Source organism: Tripterygium wilfordii, chromosome 8, assembly GCF_013401445.1.
Source record: "Tripterygium wilfordii isolate XIE 37 chromosome 8, ASM1340144v1, whole genome shotgun sequence".
Classification (NCBI taxonomy): Eukaryota; Viridiplantae; Streptophyta; class Magnoliopsida; order Celastrales; family Celastraceae; genus Tripterygium; species Tripterygium wilfordii.
The window spans coordinates 12,496,974-12,517,075 of record NC_052239.1 but is presented as its reverse complement, the minus strand read 5'-3'; the positions used below and the strand labels follow the sequence as shown (position 1 = coordinate 12,517,075).

The following is a 20,102-nucleotide window of genomic DNA, read 5'->3' as shown; positions in this document are numbered from 1 at the left end:
CAAATTTATAATTTATACTTCAAATTAATTTAAATATAAATTATATTTGTTTAATTAAATTTAAGATTAAAAATCATATTATAATAACAAATTTTTTTATAAAACAGTTTTTTTATTAGCGTCAGCTTTTAATTCATCAAACACCTCATAGCATATTACACAGTTTTAAACTCAGTTTTTTTTATAGCTTGCTTTTCCACTATCATTGAAAATCAACCTAACCGCTCTACCAAACGGACCCATATAGTCACCATGCATTGTTGTTCTGGCACACTTTTACACCAAAATTTCCGAATAAGGAAGGGGCAACTGAAGTGTTTTTCATTTGACAGCTAATGATGTATGATTGTATTCAAATGTAAAGTGGTGGTTAGTGATTCTCATGGTCCCCATCATCTTCAATTAACTAGACTAGTGTTCCCCATCATTGTATTTGTTTCACGGCTAAATTTGTAATTAACGTAACCATGCAGAAAAAAATAACTAATTTGGCGGTCAGGAATTTAGCCCACTTTCGGCCCATGGATCTATGCTTTTGACCCTAGCCCATTCGAAAGTTAGGCCAAAGGGTAGCTACAAGCCTACAACTGCAATCTATTATTGGGCCCAAGAGAACGGTTCACTTACTCTTTTTCGTCGTATTGCTCAGTCTGTCTCTGTCTCTCGTCTATATAAATCTTAGTGGCCTGCCACTCTGCCTACAGGTGAGCTCTCGCAATAATACGTGCTTCCGGAGGATCCTCGTCATCGTCTTGAAAGGGTGTATGTATCTTGTTTTTCTTGGTTCTTCAATTCCTTCTGCGTTTAAGGTTCGATTTACTGGAGGTTTCCTTTTTGCAAATTTAGGTTTCCGGGATTATGAGTTCTGGCTATTTTATTTTCGTTTGGGATTCAATTTTCTGAGGAGAGAAAGAAAATATCCAATATTGCGTTCAAAGTTGAATCTGCTTTTTTTGTCGTTGATCGATCTGATTTTGTACGGTGGTCTTAAACCGACTAAGGCTTCCGGGTCGGATTGTGACGAGTCTTATATGATTCCGGCATTATGTGTGTACGTGTGTCTGCATTTCTTTTTGAGTCTGTGCTAGCTGCTGAACCAGTTTTAGATGAATTTTGTGACCATGGATCTTGAGCTTAGCTTTGGTTTTACTAGTGTTGGCAGTAGTTCTTGTAACAAGCAAATTTCCTGTCTAATTACTGGTACTGTTTCTCATTTCTTATGGCTGTTTCCTGTTGATCTACTCCATCTTTTAAGCAAAAAGTATGTTTGCTAAGCTCAGATGGATAATACGCGAGACTCGAAGAATCCTGTGAGTAAGCCAAGTGGAGTAATTGAAAAGATTTTGTGTTTTGACACCTTTACGGGGTATTTGGTTCATAATTGTGTGAGGTGAGCATGAGATGATGAAGAGATGAATACGAGGTGAGTGTGAGATGAGTATGGGATGAGAATATTAGTAGTATAATTTCCATGTTATCCTTTTTTTTTTTTAAAAAAAAAAAACAATATTTTACATAGCAAAACTCATTATCCCTTGTTGGCTTATTCTCCACAAAGGGTGAATAGAGGGATGAGTTTTGGATTCCACCTCCAAAACTCAAGTAAACAAGGGAATATCTAATCATACCCTCATCTCACACTCATTCCCCTAAAAACACCAACCAAATGCCCTGTTAGTCCTTGTGTATACGCTACTTTGAGTTTCTTAATTTAGTTGTTTATTCTCTACTTTTATTCTACTGGTGGATTTGTAACATGAATTATGAAAATGGCTTTATAGTTGGCAAGCAGTTAATTGATAAATATTCTAGTCATAATAGATGCTCGAAACTGATCATATTTTGACGGATCAGCTTGGCCAGTCAAAAAGCTGAGTAAATGTTTCCATTTGCGATATGAACTGAGTATTTATTATGCAACCTAGTGCTGTGCAATAGAATGGCATCATCCATAAGCACATCATTATAGCATGCCTCTTCTTCAACACCAAGCAACAATAAGTGATTCGTACCTTATTCTGATCAACTTTGTAAAGAGTAGGATGCTTCGTGGTCGATAACTTGAATGACATTGCAAACCTTTCCCACTGCAAGATAGGAGTAGCATATACACCAGTCTCTGTCCGCATTTTGTCTTATTCTTTCCTTGGGTTTGAATGTGTGTTGGTGTTATTTGATTTGGTAGAGCAATGTCTTCATCATGACTGAATTGTTTTCTTTTCTGTTATATGTTCTATAATATGAAGAACAGAGCTAGTATGGCAGAATTAAACCTTGGTGTCCTTATTGATATTGTGGACGAGGAATGGATGAGAGACACTTTGCCTGACGATGGTATCATTAGTGCTTCCTCCTATCAATATGTGCATACACAAATACATAAAATCACTTTCTGCAAGTTTGTCTTCTCTATTTCTCGTAACATCCATCTAATGTTCTCCATTTTGTCATTTGTTTCAATTTTTGTTTTGCTTATGCAGATCTTCCATTGCCCCCACTGATGGCTAGTCGTACTGATGATGCTGAGGATTTAAGTATGTCCGCTATTAAATTACAAATTTTACTTTTGCACGTCATGATATGAAAATGGAAGTATGAATTGTTTTTAAAAAATGCTTATCTTAATGGAACTCAGTGCTTGAGTCGATAAGCGCATTTCTCCTATTCTTCATGAGGTCCAAGTCTCGAGATTTGTTTCCAGTTGTGAGAAAAGTCATCCTCTATTTAATGGCTTAGGATTCTAACATATGGTCCATCGTCGATACTTATTTTATGCGTCATAGAATGGACGAATCATGTTTTCCTGTATCGTCTTCTTATTTTGACATAGTATCCAGCTGATTCTATGAAGTTATGTTTATGCACTCTGTGGATATGCTTGATTTTTCAGATGAGGAGTCTCAACAAGTAAATGAAGATACTTGGCATGAACTTGCAATTGGGACCGAGTAGAATTCCGGGCATGAAGATCTTTGTCATGGCATTGGTGCTGAGTCTTGGTTTTGTATGGATCCTTTATATGGGATATGTTTGACCTTGTAAGTCTATAAAATTCGTGGTTCCAAATTTCTTGCAAGTCTATCAAATTTCTTACCACAGGTCCACAGGCAAGCCAACGGATGGTTTGTTGACCTAAAATTACTTAATGAAAATTTCTAGTCTGCACATGCCTTATATATGCAGCCAGTGATTGATGAGAGAGCAGTTAAAAAATGCACCAAGCATGAACTTGACACCACTAGTAGTCATAACCAAGCCCGATGAACTTACCCGAAAGTCGGTTGTCTCAATAGGACTTTACATGGATGAATGTATTACGCACATACAATGTGCATGCGTCTAAGCTTTCTGGGTTTAAAAGTGCACGCGTCTATGCTAACTAACTAGTATCCATTGTGGATGATCTGCTCAATCTACCAAAACCAGACCACGTTATGGAAGCTCTCAAGAGTCGAGATCCATTCGCCACTACACCATTTTAATTTTAACACCTCAAATGGTGTAATAGGGGAGCGCTAAAATTTATTTATTCTAATGGAAGCTGCTAAAAGTTTTATTGGGCCAAACCCATTTAAAATAGAAGTCAATTGTCCAATTCATTCTTTGAACTTAATTAATTCATAAATTTTATGCCCGCGCGCTAAACTAAACCAGTCCATATTTTGTCCGCTTTAATTAAAAAATTAAGTAATTTTCCTTTAATATTTTTGATGATGTAAATTTAAAATTATGACTGCCAAGATTTGAAGTAAACTCGAGTTTTTACCATGCAGATTCATCTTGAATTTGATGGCGTAGAAGGTGAGTTTGTGTGGCTATTTCTAATTTTCCTGGTAGATGTGAAAATTCAAGTCATGGAGAAAAAACAAAATAAAGACTGTTATATGACCATAAAATCATCCCTCTTGCAACAATTATTTTAAAAACCAAGACTACAAAGTTATCTTAATTCTCACATTTGAAAGTTTGCTGCTTTGAGAATGTTTCCTATATAAAAGCCTTACCACAATTGAATATCCTGCAAACATAACCATCACTTATATAGCAGCAATATCAAATACAAGAATATATATCAGAAGATGAAGCAGCAAAGTATACTTGTTTTCTCTTGCTTTCTTCTAATTGGCATTAGTTGTGTCAGTGCGGAAGCTCTAAGTTGTAGCCCGAGCGGGAAGATAATCGGGAAGAAGCCTCCACCAAATCAATGTAACCAAGAGAACAATTCCGATTGCTGCAAACAAGGAAAAATCTACACCACCTACAAATGCTCACCACCAGTGACAGGCCATACAAAAGCAACCTTGACAATCAATAGCTTCGAGAAGGGCGGCGACGGTGGTGGACCTTCGGAATGTGACAATCAGTACCACTCAGATGATACTCCGGTGGTTGCTCTATCGACCGGATGGTTTAACAATGAGAGCAGGTGCTTGAAATATATTACAATCTATGGTAATGGAAGGAGTGTTAAGGCCATGGTAGTCGACGAGTGTGACTCGACGATGGGGTGTGATTCTGATCATGATTATCAACCTCCATGCCGTAACAATGATGTTGATGCTTCCAAGGCGGTTTGGAAGGCTTTGGGAGTGCCTGAAAGTGACTGGGGTGAATTGGATATATACTGGACAGATGCTTGAGTCTTGAACACCACATATACCAGTATTTGCTTTGCTTTTAAATGTTATGTACTTGTGATGTTATGATTGTGAACTTCTTTATGTACATTTGAATATACATATGTGTGTGTATGTATGTATACATGTATATTTGTTGTATCTTTTCGCGTTCAATTTAAAATTATTGTACCAGTTCAACATCATAAGTCTTTTGCGCCAAACAGTTTGGGAATTGCTACATAATTGAACTTCACTTTTTTTACATTGTGCAAACTAAGCCTAAATAATTTTTATTTTTCATTTTTGATTCTTGTGCATGTGGTATGACTTGTGTCCAGTAAATATCTAGTTTAAGAAGACATGAATTATCTACAGGAGTGAGCATAACTCTAGTAAGATAGATTTCATTCTTAAGCAAAAGATAGAAAACTTTATAAGGATTGTAAAGTGATTTCGGAGGAGAGTGTAACCACACAACAAAGAATACATATGCTTTAAGGAATGACATACAAGAAATAGGGTAACATGTGAGTATAAAATTAGGTGGTGGAATCTAAAAGGAGATAAGTGTAAAGTTTTTATGAAGAAATTACTTAAGAATGCAAATTGGGAATTAAAAGGATTGCGGATTTGACCATTATGTTGTTTAAGATTTTAGGAGCCTCTTACTCCTCTAGCACATATTAGATCTTCATGCTCCAAGTTTTATGATTCTCTCCATTAAATTTTTCTCCCTTGTTCAATTCATCGACTATGTTCTTCAAAGCCGATGTCATTTTCGTTGAACATAAAGTTCTACATAGACATGCACGAAAAATTAATCACTCACATGTTTTTATTTTACTAATAACTAATTATATTAATTAATAAATTCACGAGGGGTCTTAGAATCGAAAGATCAATACATTTCCAGTCATCTTCCTAAATCCTATGCGAATAATATCTTTAATATAATCATTTATGCAAAAATATTATCATTCATAAAAGAAGCTATATAAACTTCAATGAATCCCACATATGTAAATACACAATCTATATATTTATAGGCACCGTTTGGTGCACAATTTCTCTCAACAATTTATTGTCAATTAACCATAAATTGTTCATAACCACCAAACAACAATTTTTTGTCCCAAAAACCAAGACAATTTCTTGACCATATATTGTCATTTTTGAAATTGTCTCCTTTTGAACCATTTTGAGACAATATTGATTTTTTGTACAAAATTGTCCTCAATCTTCTTTTATTTCTCAAAAATATCCTCTCCAGCTCTAGTTGAATTCTTGCTAATGGTCTCCGATCTCACACTCCAACAAGTCTTTGATATCAGAGTCAGCTCCCAATTACCCATCGATCGGAACAGATCTCCCAGAGTCAGCTCCCATTTCGGAACTCCAGTCGATGTTGAAGGTGCGGCTGCGGTCATACTGGTTGGGTTGTTCTAGAGAGAGTTTTGTTACGTTCCACGTAACTAGCTGAGAAAGAGTAACTACTAACACTAGCAAGAACTGATTACCATTAACAAATCAAGATCACTGATACAGAACTGCAACTACTTAGATAAATCCACTACACAACAATGGTTAAACACACAATAACGAACGCCTATTCGAGAGAGGCGGCTCTCCAAGTTCATCAAACAAGTCTGAACATTCAACAACAACCCTAAGAACAAAATACAACATATAAAGTACTAAGAGGCCTCATCACAGCCATCAGGTCTCTTGAGCCATCCAACGGTCCTGCTTGCATAACAAAATAAGACAAAAGTAGATCACTTGAGGGGCACGTGACAATGCCCTCCCCATCAGAAGACCTTGCCCACAAGGTCAGGAAATTGTTGCACCAAGTTACTATAAGAAATCCAAGTGGCCTCGGATGCATCTTGCCCTTGCCATTTCACTAACAACTCAGCTGCTGGTACATTGCCCTTCTTGACCAAACGTCTGTCCAACACAAGTTCTGGCACAGGTAAAGGTTGGCCGTCACTGTTCACGGGAGGAAGAGATGTAGATAACACTGGAGTATCACCAATGTGGCGCTTCAATTGGGAAACATGGAACACTGGATGGATAAGAGAGGTAGGCGGGAGGTCCAATCTGTAGGCCACTGAGCCCACCTTCTGATTGACCACAAAGGGGCCATAATATCGAGGAGCTAATTTTAAATTCTGTCGCTGGGTCACCGAAATCTGCCTGTAGGGCTGGAGTTTCAAATAAACTAAGTCGCCGACTTCAAAAGAGATAGGAGTCCTCTTTTTATCTGCAAATTTCTTCATGGTGTTCTGACTTTTGTTAAGGTTATGTCGCAGTATCAGCATGATCTCCTCTCTTGACCGAAGGTAAGAATCGACTGATGCCAAGGAAGTGGTGCCAGGGATGTAATCACACAAGCGAGGTGGTCTCCTTCCATAAACTGCCTCGAAAGGAGTCAATTTCGTACTGGAATGAGGGGTGGTATAATAACAATACTCTGCAAGCGGCAGCCACTTAAGCCACATTTTCGATTGACTCCCCGCGAAACACCTTAAATATTGCTCGATAGCCTTATTAACAGCCTCCGTTTGACCATCACTTTGCGGATGGTAGCTAGTAGTAAAATTCAGATTAGTCCCCTGCAACTCAAAAAACTTCTTCTAAAAAGAACTAGTGAAAACAGTGTCTCGATCCGTCACCATCGATTCAGGAATTCCGTGTAAACGAAAAATGTTGTCTAAGAAGGTTTGAGCCACCGATGCCGCTGTGTAAGGGTGGGACAATGCCAGAAGGTGAGCATATTTAGAGAGTCGATCAACCACCACTAAAATGACAGACTTGCCCAAAGAATTGGGGAGACCTTCCACAAAATCTAAACTGATGTCAGCCCAAACCTTGGAAGGGATAGGGAGTGGTTGCAAGAGACCATAAGGTTGGGCATTGAGATACTTGGTAGTCTGGCAGCGTTCACATTTTTTAACAAAGTCCCGAATCGCTGTTTTCATACCGGGCCAATAGAAGTCGTCTTGGGTTTTCTTGAGGGTTTTAATGTATCCAGGGTGACCCGCAAGAGAGGAACTGTGCACCTGATGCAGCACCTTGCTCCGGACATCAGCTTGAGCTCCCACTACTAGGCGGTTCTTATAAAAAACAACATCATTGCGTAAGCTAAATTGGGGACAAGAAGCTGAATCCGCCGCCAATTGCGTGATAATATCTTGGATCCAAGCATCTTCGTCATACGACAATTTAATCTCTGTGAGAAGATCTAAGGTGGGCAAGGTGATGGCAAAAATGACAGGTTGAGAGGGATCCCCTTCTTCTTGTTTCCGGGACAGCGCGTCAGCCACCAAATTATCCTTCCCTTGTTTAAACTCCACTGTAAAATCATACCCCAACAATTTACTAACCCATTTCTGCTGTGCCGGAGTGCCCACTGGCTGTTCAAGTAAAAACTTCAAGCTGTAGTGGTCTGTCTTCACTCGAAAAGTGTGACCCAAAAGGTACGCCCGCCACTTCTTCACTGCCGAAACAAGAGCTAGCAACTCTTTTTCATAGGTGGAAAGATTCAAGGCTCTTCCTTTGAGGATCTGGGAATAGAAAGCAATGGGACGATTTTGTTGCATCAATACCGCACCAATCCCGTTACCGGACGCATCACATTCAATGACAAATGGTTGATTGAAATCGGGCAGAGCTAGAACAGGTGGACTAGTGACCGCCGTCCGAAGGAATTCAAAGGCCCTCGTAGCAGTATCGTCCCAGTTGAAAGAGTCCTTAGCCAGCAATCCATACAAGGGAGCAGCAATGGAGCCATAATTCTTAATAAATTTATGATAATAACCTGTTAGACCAAGAAATCCGTGAAGGGATTTAACTGTTCTGGGAATTGGCCACTCCTTCATTGTTGCAATTTTCGCTGGGTCGGTGCGTACTCCTCGGCTATCAATGATATGCCCGAGATACCCTACTGCTGAAACCCCGAAATTGCACTTGGATGCCTTGGCATACAGCTGGTGTTTATGTAAAAGCTCCAGAACTAACTCCAAATGCCTCAAGTGGTCGTCCCTGGATTGACTATACACCAGAATATCATCAAAAAAAACTAGCACAAACCTCCGAAGATATGGCTTAAACACAACATTCATTAGACTTTGAAACGTAGACGGAGCGTTAGTGAGACCAAATGGCATGACTAGGAATTCATAGTGGCCTTCGTGGGTCCGGAAAGCCGTCTTTGGTATGTCCCCTTCCACCACTCTAATTTGATGGTACCCCGAACGCAAGTCCAACTTTGAGAAAATACGTGCCCCATGTAGTTCATCTAATAACTCATCAATTAAAGGCATTGGAAATCTGTCTTTCACGGTCTCCTTATTCAACGCCCGGTAATCCGCACACATCCGCCACGTTCCATCGGTTTTGCGCACCAAAAGCACTGGAGACGAAAAAGGGCTAACATTGTCTCGAATGACCCCAGTCTTGAGCAACTCCTGAACAATCTTCTCAATCTCAGCCTTCTGATAATGGGGATATCTATACGGGCGGACATTGATAGGTGAGGTGCCTTCCTTCAAAACAATCTGATGGTCATGTGTGCGTGCTGGTGGTAAACCACTAGGTTTCGCGAAAACTTCCTTGTAACACTGTAATAGTTGCTGCAACTCCTCATCACCATCAGGCCCCTTAAATTCTGCATCAACCTCTATTAATTGAAGCAAAACACCATGCCTCTCTAAATCATTGAATCGGCCAGACCCAGTAGAGGAAACCAGTGACTCAGACTGGGATTGTAGCCCTACCAGCTTACATGTAATACCCTGATGCACAAACTCCATGGTAAGAGTCCTAAAATTCCACTGCACAACCTCGAATTCTCGCAGCCATTATATCCCAAGAACCATATCACAGCCTCCTAATGGTAACACCCAAAAATCAATGCGAAAAAACAGCTTTCTGTAAACTGAACAACACGCCATAGTGGCGGCCTTGGCTCTCTAGCTCATCTCCATTAGCTATTTTGATAGGCACCGGAGTATGTGGGTGACGGACCAGCTAGGTTCTTTGGGAAACTGTTGGGTCGATGAAGTTGTGGGTCGAACCAGTGTCAATCAATGCCACAAACTGGTGGTTTCCAGTTTTGCCAATGACCCTCATCGTGCGAGGACCTCTGGATCCAGACAGGGCATGTAAGGAGATTTCAGGATCGGGGTTCGTGGTCAGTGTGCTGTCCAATGTCGTCAAGTCACTAACATTCCCCATTTGTTCCTCTACAGAAGAAGTACCCGTACTAGGGCCCAAGCTTTCAGAGAGAGTAGTGTCCTCCGGGGCTTCAATGAGAAAGAGCCTTGGATTTGGACACTTATGTGTGGGCGTCCATTACGCATCACAACTGTAGCACAAACCTTTTTGCGGCTTGTCCCGCATTTGCTGGTCCAACATCCGCTGGACTGTAGCCCTTTTTTGAGGAGAGCTGAACTGAGTTCCTGTTGGCCGCGGCGCACTCGGAGTGGACATCGAAGTCATTCCATAACCAGGATACGGCAAGGAAAGGACCGATGGTGGGGCAGGTAGAGGCGAAACAGGAGTATACGCAAGGGCCTGGTTGGTACTGGCCTCGAAGTGGTGAGGAGTCGTACCCAAATAAGGTCCCCGAAACTGCCTTCGGTTCACTAATAAGGTGGCTTCCTGCATTTTAGCTATCGCATGAGCAGCTGTCACCGATTGCGGCATAAGCATCTTGACTGTAAGGCGGATCTCTTCCTTCAAACCCCCTAGGAAGCAGCTGAGTTTATGGGCCTCTGTTAGTTCTGGAATCCGGGCAACAATCTCTTCAAACTGAGTTTTATATTCCTCGACGGTGCCGATTTGTCGGAGCCGCATCAATTCTTCTAATGGATCTTCAAATAGGCTGGGGCCAAACCGTTTCTGAATTGCATCAATAAAATCAGTCCAGGGTGGAGTATTTCCAGAGGTCTGGAGACCACGAGACCACACAACAGCGCATCCTTCCATGTGATACGACGCGATCAACACCCGCTGCTCTATCGGAGTTTGATAATAGGTGAAATATTGGTTGGCTCGATGAAGCCACGTCGTTGGATCCACCCCATCAAATTTGGAGAAATCTAGCCTGGGATTTCGATGCTGCCATGCTGCTTTACCCACGTTGGCATCCCGTCCCCGTGCAAGAGTCTGAGCCAAAGGAGCGTCAACAACAGGAGGAGGATCTGGAGGATTTGGTGGGGGAGCCGGAACACGGTCCATGCGGTCAAGTAGGTCAGTGAGGTTCTGGAACTGGGTGTCAAAGCGAGCCGTGAGGGCAGCGATTGCATCCAAGAGAGAAGCTTGAGTATCATCTGTAGCCATCGTTCTGGTTTTCACCATGGGATCGGACCGCCTCTGATACCAATTGTTACGTTCCACGTAACTAGCTGAGAAAGAGTAACTACTAACACCAGCAAGAACTGATTACCATTAACAAATCAAGATCACTGATACAGAACTGCAACTACTTATATAAATCCACTACACAACAATGGTTAAATACACAATAACGAACGCCTATTCGAGAGAGGCGGCTCTCCAAGTTCATCAAACAAGTCTGAACATTCAACAACAACCCTAAGAACAAAATACAACATATAAAGTACTAAGAGGCCTCATCACAGCCATCAGGTCTCTTGAGCCATCCAACGGTCCTGCTTGCATAACAAAATAAGACAAAAGTAGATCACTTGAGGGGCACGTGACAAGTTTTGAGTACAGAGAGGACAACAAGAACAACCATCGACTCACCCGAAGAAGGAGAAGGACATAAGAACAATCATCGACTCATCCGAAGAAGAAGTGGCGGTGATAGGGTATATGGGAAAAAGGAATTTCAATTCATTTTCTTAGGAGACAAATAGAACAAAATATTAGGAAAAAAGGAATTGAAAATAAATGAAATAATAATCAAATAAACATAACGCCATGTGTGTATCAAAAAAAAAGAAGAAAAATAAGGATACATGGGAAAAAGTAATTTTTGGCTTTTTATTATGTTTATTATTTAATTATTCTTTAAATAAAAAATATTTAATTATCATGTTTTATTATTAAAATACGCATTACCCTACATGTAATTTACACACAAACTTTAACACCATATATGCTATCAGTAAAAGTAGCACCAAACACCTACCAACAAAAATAGCACCAAGCTAGCCATGTTAAGTATAATTTGATGTTAAGTTCACTAACAAAGTTGAGGTTTAGAACATAAACGACATAAATTTTGTAAGCTTAATGACATAAACAAGAGAGCTGAAAATTAAAGGACATAAACGACAAAAGATGCAAAGTTTTTTGGACATAAACAATATAGCCCAAATTTATACATAATCAACGCACTTTGCGTGAAAAGAAATACGGATGATAATCGACTTATGTGCCCAATATAAAGTATTGTGTGTTTTATCTTAGGAAATGATCCCGCTAGCTCCACTTGAATCCACGACCTCCTGGACGTGGGAAAATAACTATCCATGACCTTGGACGTGTGATATGAAAACAGTTATAGCTTAACCAATCCACACAATAAGCAATGAAATATAAGTTCCCTGAAATGTTATTAATTTCATACCACACAATGCATCCACCAGCAGTCTTTGAATTTATTTTTCGAGTGACGTCTAATGTCTCAGGAAAATACATGATACGAAATAGAATACAAAGGAACTGAAACTGGATTTAGCCAAACAGATTTCTTACCGGCGAGCCATAAAAAGACATGACAGTGTCATCAAAATGTTTTGATAAAGTTGTAAATGTGGTCGTTGATTTCCTCCGGCTTTTCTTGCTGGATGAAGTGGGCTACTCCTTCCATAATTACCACATCTTGCAAATACGGCACATCCTTTTTGAAGTCTCCATTGTGAATGTAATCCTTTATGCCTGGCATATAATAGACAAGGTCCAGATCACCCATAACAAACTTTGTCGGTACTTTGACTTGTACCCCAGACCAAGGTCCAGTGAGCTCCCAGGTTCTGCAAAAAAAATAAAGAGAACAATTTACATGGACTATGAACCCAACTCTTTCACTATATATAACAGTACCATATGAAACAGTTAGTGTAAGGCCGTCATCATAAGATGATGAAATCAAGGAATGTAAAATAAGAGGCATGTGGGGTAGTATGCGTCAAACTTTGATATTGAAGATGAGACCATCATCGAAGGACTTATGACAAGATAAAAAAGAATTTGTGCAGCAGCTATGTGTGTTTGAATTCAAGTAATACTTAGTTGGCTCAAGTTCAATATGTTAAGCAGAGACTCAGAGAGCATACAAGTTGAATGCTCGGTAATAGTTCAGTGCTCCAGTGAACCCTTTCTGGCTATATTTGCTGGCAAAGTAATCGATATCTTCCTTGGAGAGCCAAGGCGTCAAGCTTGAATCGTAAGGCAAACCTTTTAATCCTACTTGTTTAGGTAAAAAAAGCGGCTGTGGCTCCCGCAATGCGTAAAACTTCCTCAACACTGTTGCAGTGTCAAATTGAGCAAACTCTTCCTCAATCTCTCCAGGTTCCTATGGCACAATTGAACACAACACAACAATATCAATTAGAAGAGGTGAGAACAAAATGACTTGAAAAGGAGCAAATTCATCCGAACCAATCAAATTGTTTCACTTCTGATGTTTTAAGGAAGATACATATAATGAAATCTTGAATTTTCCAGTATTTCCTCCATGATTCTTATTGAGACTCTCCATAATTATGAACCATACCTTGTGAGACACATATGGAATCCAGCGGAAGATTATTCATCTTCATCATAAGTCATAAGCAATATTGATAAGAAGAAATAAGTATTAAACTAATTGGCTGTGTGCCTAATCTGGCTTCATGGTGGCTGTAGTTGGTTGATCTAAAATGGTTCGGGTTAAAGTTCGGCAGCAAAGGGATTAAAATTAAATTGATGTTCTAGACTCAATACTTAGTGCAGATCAACATTAGACTCATTAATCTTACTATTTTGAGCTTGGCATCAGAGCTTCAAACCAGATAACCACAACAACCATTTTTTACTCATTTTAATTACACTGCTCAGGTCAAACAACCAATCATTGACCATTCCATAGACAGTAGAAGAAAAGTTCTGCATATATAATTCTATTTGCATAAACAAGGGCGAACAATAAATCAATCAAAAATGAATAATCTCACAACAGCCAATAAACTATTAACTGGAAAACAGAATTACTGAAAATGGGACTAATGTTGCTCAGGAAGCCCAAGAAGAATTCAAAATCGCTAACCTGAAACCTGCACATATAGAAATCATCCCCAAACACGGCCCTCAAACCATCGATAGGCTTAAATTGCGGATTCCGTGGCATGAACGGCACGCTCAAATTGACCAAAGCCTTAACCCGATCAGGCCTAAAAAGACAAAACAACCACGCCACATACGCCCCCCAATCGTGGCCGACCAGGAAAACCTGCTCAATCCCCAGAGAGTCGAGGAGCCCTACGAGGTCGCCCACTATATGGTGGATAGAGTAAGAGCTCAGTGATGGAGGAGCATCTGAATCGCCATGGCCGCGGAGGTCGGGGGCGATGCAGCGGTAACCGCGGGAGGAAAGATAGAGGAGCTGGTGGCGCCACGAGTACCAGAGCTCAGGGAAGCCGTGGAGGAAGAGAATCACTGGGCCCGTGCCGACTGAAGCTACATGCATTTTGATGCCATTTGTGGACACTGTTGTGTGCTCTATCTTCTCCATCTCTGCTTGGCTGAAGTTTTCTTGGCCACAACAGATTGATTTAAGAGTGTGAGGGATTCGGCGTTAGAGCATATCCTATAAAAAGCCCGTGGAAATCCGAAGAAAGTGACGGGAAGCAGACATAATTGAAAGTGAAAATCGCCGGCTAATGCGACTAGGTGAAAGAAAAGGACAACAACGATTACACATGAAACAAAAATGTCACATTCAACAATCCTATCATTCGTGTTTGCCCTGACAATAATGTCCAAAACTCCAAATAGAAGATTTATTTCTTCTAAGCCAAAGACCGGGCCACTACACGACAAGACTGTAGATCAAAACAATGACTTTTGGTGATCGTGGCCCGTGCTCCATTTGGTAACGGCATTTTGAGTTTTGACACCTCACAAATTTTGTTTAGACTTATACATCACATTCACATTGGCTAAAAATAGGTCATCGATCTGGTTTACAAGTAAATATTCAGTCTCTCAATATCGAGAGGGCCCTTTTAAGAATAAGATCGTGTTGGCCTTAGGCCCAAAGCAAATAATGTTACACCAATAAATACAATTTACAACCATCTTAACAATATACCCTATCATTGCCAAGTCAAACTAGGCAAAATTAATATCATAGACCAAACGGTGTCTTAGAATCAATCATTTAAAATTAGGGTTGTTATGGTAATGGTTATTGTTATTGAACAGGAAAACCATTATCATACCGATCACTTGGGTAACTCAAAAAATGATACTGTTATCGTTACTGGAAGAGTCAATCTACCGATGGTCGGTATACTGATCGATTGATAACGATATAGAAATCACACTCTTATTCACTCAAGAATAGAACTTACAACGCTCTCCCCACTCAGTTTTTCGTCCCTCTCTAAACCTAAAAAGAAACCCTCAAAAACATTTGTGAATGAAAAATTTGTCCCAATAACAACTTAAAAGTATGATTGGGCCTACTGTCTGGACACTCCTAGAAAGTTGTCGAAACACCCTTGCCCAGACACCCCTATAAGACCGTCAAGACTCCCTGTCTGGACAAGATCTCTAGAAACAACATCAGATATCCACAGTTTGGGTGGTGTTAGGAAACGTCTCTATAACTTATTGCCTTTTTAATATTTTGATGTCAATATTTAAGAGGTATTTGCAAATAACTTAAAATTAATCAAAACAAGAATAAAGAAATTGAAATTGAGAAAATCAAAAATCAACACAAGAATATACATAGAAAACCTCTAAGACCGTAGGAAAAAAAAACCGCGGTGTTATCAAAAGACAACCAAAAGAAAATTCACTATGTAGAAAATTGTTACAACCACACACTTAAACCTAAGATATAAACCCAATTAAACCTAAGATATAAACCAAGAGATAAACCACAAAGTTTTCTCCAACCCCTCTCTCTCTCACTTTCTCACTCTTAGCCGCATTTTAAAACCTAGAGAAACTTCAATTAGAATTAGGGTTGAAAATCTAGAAACAACTCTCCAATAGTGCAGCCCTAACACCCCGTCTGAACGGCTCCCCGAGTTGTCCAGACATCTAGTCTATTCTGCCGCGTCTGACTTGATTTCCACCATAGCCGTTCGGACACCCCTCCCATCCGCCCGGACACCTTGTCCTTCAAAACTTCCTGTAGTTGTTGTTTGCGCCTATCGTCCGGATGGCTTCGTGCCCATTTGGACGGATGCACCCTACCTAGCTACAAGTTTTTTTTATCAAAACTTCACATTAAGGAACTATGATCTTGCTTGTTGTTAAAGTTGTTAAGCCAACGTGCTTCATAACCACAACAAACTCCTGGTAGTGGACATCATGGTGAATATCCTGGGTCATGCTCCTTCTTCTTGGTGGATGTGCGAATACTGGGAACTTGTGCCTCTCTCCATATCCTTGGTTTGTAGGCCTCATTCTTGCAATTGAATGGAAATGGCTAACAACTGCCATTTGAGTAGTGCTCTTGTATAGCTAAACGTGGAAGGACTTTGTCTTCTTCAAAGTGCAGGACGATCATGTTTCAGGTCTTTGCCTGTCGTGCAGATATTGGAAATGCGTTTGAGAGAATTTAGGAACAAACATCTAACAAACTCTGACTTCTTCTGCACTTGTTTGCACTTATCCATCTAAAAAAGCAAATTGTTTTAAATCGAAATTAAAAAAAATATCCATTGTTTATAGCCTCTTGACGTCAAGTTTTGGAAAGGTCTGATTTCCAATAACTGCATCCTGGATTTCAGGACAATTAGCGCCGGATCACCTGTAAAATGAACAAACATTAATCCAAAATTCCCCTACCTTCATGACGTGTCAATTGGAGATTGATTGATCATGACAAATTGTGTACGTGTCCACAAACGATTGGAGGCCCTTTTCGGTATAAATAATACTTTAATAGTTTAATGTCGTTATTAGTAAATTGACAGTTTCAACTATGCGTCTAGATTTAGTTTTACCAAACACTTAAACAACATAAGTTACTACGTATATCAGTAATACTCTGTACCAAATGAACCCTAAGAATTTGTCAATTAAAATATTCCCCTAATCTTTGAATATCTTTCGACTCTTTTATAGCCATTACAAGATTACTTGAATTGCGATTTCAAAGCTAGAATGCCCCCTTTAACTATCCAAATATTCTCAATCTTCTATCAATAGCGCTTCATTCTATTGACGATCATCAATATCGAAATCTTGCAACTTACGTCGACATAATGAGTTTCAATCACCTTATGCAAATATAAAGAGTTGGCTACTATTAGGTGGAAGATACTATTAGTGGACAGGCCCATGAAATCAAGAAAATCTCAAGGAAATGCATCTGGTTTAGCATCATCCACAGAGATATAACCCAACTGAGCTATTGCTCCGTGGTTAATCCAAGACAGCTATACTCTTTAAGAGAAAATTGTTTTCTCTTTGTTCATTTGTTCCATAATTTGGTTGCAATGCATGCTAATTAAAATATTCCCCTAATCTTTGAATATCTTTCGACTCTTTTATAGCCATTACAAGATTACTTGAATTGCGATTTCAAAGCTAGAATGCCCCCTTTAACTATCCAAATATTCTCAATCTTCTATCAATAGCGCTTCATTCTATTGACGATCATCAATATCGAAATCTTGCAACTTACGTCGACATAATGAGTTTCAATCACCTTATGCAAATATAAAGAGTTGGCTACTATTAGGTGGAAGATACTATTAAGTGGACAGGCCCATGAAATCAGGAAAATCTCAAGGAAATGCATCTGGTTTAGCATCATCCACAGAGATATAACCCAACTGAGCTATTGCTCTGTGGTTAATCCAAGACAGCAATACTCTTTAAGAGAAAATTGTTTTCTCTTTGTTCATTTGTTCCATAATTTGGTTGCAATGCATGCTAATTAAACAAAAGTTACAAAACCAAGACATAAACAAAGAGAAGGAAAAGAAAAATTACTAAGATGGAAAAAATCTAGGAGGGATCAATTAACTGATGGTGCTGCGGCATCATAGCCATTGCTGCCCATCATCATCTGGTTATTGATCATGTCATGGCCTTGGAAGCCTAAACTCTGATACATGGAGAGATGGGACATGGCGGAGCTAAGATCTGTCTGGAGCTGGCGGAGCTGGTGCTGGAGTAGACATATGACACCTACGCAGCCGTAGACAGGGTCACGGAGGCGCATCTCAGCCTCATAAGCTAAAGACTTGACAGCGTCCTCTCGCTTGGAATGGTGCAACCTCTTTAGCAGCTTCGCCACGTTGCCCGCCCCGAATACTTTGTGCACTTTGGCGAACTTCTGGGGCTCATCTGGAGGGAAGAAAGGCGCAAACACGCACTCCAGTCGTTTGCACTTCCGTCGGAGTAACCTGCAACCTGCGCAAGGCGAGTTGGACGACCAAGATGCATTCATGCTCATGCTCTTGTTCTTCTTCCATGACAATTAATATTGTTATTTTCAAAAAATAAAATAAAATTAATTGACAGTTTGGGAATTTTGAGGATACATATATAGTACTGGAAGAGAAAATGAAGTCGGAAAACTTACAATTAGTGTGGATGGGCGGCAGAAATGGTGGTGCGGATGGGACGGAGAAGCTCATAGTTAGCTAGGGTTTTGAGGACGTATCATTGATTCATGGCATATAAATGGTGAATTTACAATTAAGAGAAATAGATTGGAAAGGCTGATTCTCTCTGAGATATTGAGATTCCTTATTGATGTATTCTTCTTGATTGATTAATTGATTTGAATTTTAGAAACACAATTAAATTTTAATTACAAATACTGATTTTTATATTGCTATTCAAATGTATGTCGACACTGAAATATAAATAGAGGCATTTGCAATTGGGTTGCAAGAGAAAAAAAAGTTTCATTGAATGTTTAGAATTTTAATAATTGGGTCACTCCAGTTCAATTTCGATCAACTCCGGTTCAAGTAATAATGAGATCAATTTTGAATTGATTGATAAAATGATAAAAAGTTTTTTTTTGGGAATTTGTTACAAAAACAAAGTTGCACGTATTTCAAAAGTTGGTGGAAAAGTCAAAATAGTTGTTCGTGATTTAAATGGTGAGAGGATTTATATGGAAATGGAGAAAAGAAATGCATGTTTTTCAATGAGTGCGAATATCCTTCGCCATTTGGGAGGCATTCTCCAATCTGGGTAAGTCAATAGGAATAATGACCCATGCCTGACTAATACACCACAAAAACATCGAACCCCCTTCCACCTCAGTAAGTTGTTCTTCACCATTAAATTATATTTGCTCATTCCCTTGATTCATCAAACCAAATTCAATTTTACAACAAACCGTGTTTAATGGTACATATTCCTAAAATGAAATATGAAAGTTATGCCAACGAAGATTAAAAGTTTTAAAGAACAAATAACAGCAAGCAAATCTGCTTTGGTTCTGTAATACTCGAACCATATATAGTCTGAGGGAGCAATTTTTAATGTACAACTCCATTAGTGATGCAGATTGAGATTGATATTGATATATTTCTCTTAAATATTTTATTTCATTATTTTAGGAAATCAATTGTATGGAAATTAATTAGTATTATTTTTTTAGGAGTTTATTATATTTTTAGGTATTTGTTTTCCGTTAGAAGTGTTTAGGGTTTGACTAGGGTTGGGTTTAGTTTAGTTTACTATTTAAGGTCGTAACCCTCATTGAGAAATTTCAGTTTTGAATTGAATAAAAATTATATAGGCGAGCCGCTTTTTATTTCCAATTCTTTGGTATTCGTCAGAATCAACAAAGTATTGAAACCTTAAGTCAGCTATTTGTGTGTCGAATCAACGGATTTAAGTAGATTTATTCCTGGTATTCGTCTATCAAATCAACATGTCCAAATATGCGTTCTTTCCACCACGCCGCCCTGCATCAATCGATAACAATACTGTGAAGAATATTATCATAAATAAACACTCTACTAAGAACCAAAGGTTCTTGTTGGACAACAAAAGTTAGAGATCGGTTGCAAGATTCATATTTTTGGTATAAATGTAATCTTTTATAGGGTTTTAAAAATTGGGGTTACCTTATAATCGCCCAGAAATAAGAAACCCGCCATGTTCTCAAGTGAAGAGATCTCGTCTAGATAGGATCATAGGAAGAGCGCGAGAAAGAGAGAGGAGGAAGAAGGAAAATTGAAATTTAGACAAGCATATATAGGCATCACCAAACGGCCTACGAGTCTAGAGCTGGCCCGACCCGTGCCCATGGGC

General features: G+C 39.4%; 4 protein-coding genes across 7 annotated transcripts; 2 read left to right on the top strand and 2 right to left on the bottom strand.

The window, feature by feature from the left end:
• The first annotated feature begins 620 nt into the window (after window positions 1-620).
• Window positions 621-3,173, top strand: LOC120003501 (anaphase-promoting complex subunit 13). 2 transcript variants are annotated; one of them, XM_038852506.1, is made up of 4 exons: window positions 621-762; window positions 2,247-2,334; window positions 2,481-2,534; window positions 2,891-3,173. In XM_038852506.1, the coding sequence occupies exons 2-4, from the start codon at window positions 2,259-2,261 to the stop codon at window positions 2,950-2,952; spliced, it is 192 nt and encodes a 63-aa protein (XP_038708434.1). In that variant the 5' UTR covers window positions 621-762; window positions 2,247-2,258; the 3' UTR covers window positions 2,953-3,173. The 2 variants fall into 2 exon arrangements, with proteins under 2 accessions (XP_038708434.1, XP_038708435.1); XM_038852507.1 differs by having other exon boundaries at window positions 725-760; window positions 2,252-2,334.
• An 863-nt stretch (window positions 3,174-4,036) lies between these two features.
• On the top strand, window positions 4,037-4,810 carry LOC120004617 (kiwellin-1-like). Its single transcript, XM_038853991.1, has one exon. The coding sequence runs from the start codon at window positions 4,080-4,082 to the stop codon at window positions 4,638-4,640; it is 561 nt and encodes a 186-aa protein (XP_038709919.1). The 5' UTR covers window positions 4,037-4,079; the 3' UTR covers window positions 4,641-4,810.
• A 7,363-nt stretch (window positions 4,811-12,173) lies between these two features.
• On the bottom strand, window positions 12,174-14,489 carry LOC120003224 (epoxide hydrolase A-like). Its single transcript, XM_038852110.1, has 3 exons — window positions 13,903-14,489; window positions 12,932-13,170; window positions 12,174-12,628 (listed from the first exon to the last, which is right to left on the bottom strand). Exons 1-3 carry the CDS (start codon window positions 14,365-14,367, stop codon window positions 12,382-12,384), a joined length of 951 nt encoding a protein of 316 aa, XP_038708038.1. The 5' UTR covers window positions 14,368-14,489; the 3' UTR covers window positions 12,174-12,381.
• A 3,139-nt stretch (window positions 14,490-17,628) lies between these two features.
• LOC120004530 (protein ASYMMETRIC LEAVES 2-like) lies at window positions 17,629-18,611 on the bottom strand. 3 transcript variants are annotated; one of them, XM_038853894.1, is made up of 2 exons: window positions 18,409-18,611; window positions 17,629-18,236 (listed from the first exon to the last, which is right to left on the bottom strand). In XM_038853894.1, exons 1-2 carry the CDS (start codon window positions 18,461-18,463, stop codon window positions 17,839-17,841), a joined length of 453 nt encoding a protein of 150 aa, XP_038709822.1. In that variant the 5' UTR covers window positions 18,464-18,611; the 3' UTR covers window positions 17,629-17,838. The 3 variants fall into 3 exon arrangements, with proteins under 3 accessions (XP_038709822.1, XP_038709824.1, XP_038709823.1); XM_038853896.1 differs by having other exon boundaries at window positions 17,629-18,291; window positions 18,409-18,605; XM_038853895.1 differs by having other exon boundaries at window positions 17,630-18,288; window positions 18,409-18,603.
• Window positions 18,612-20,102: the final 1,491 nt, after the last annotated feature.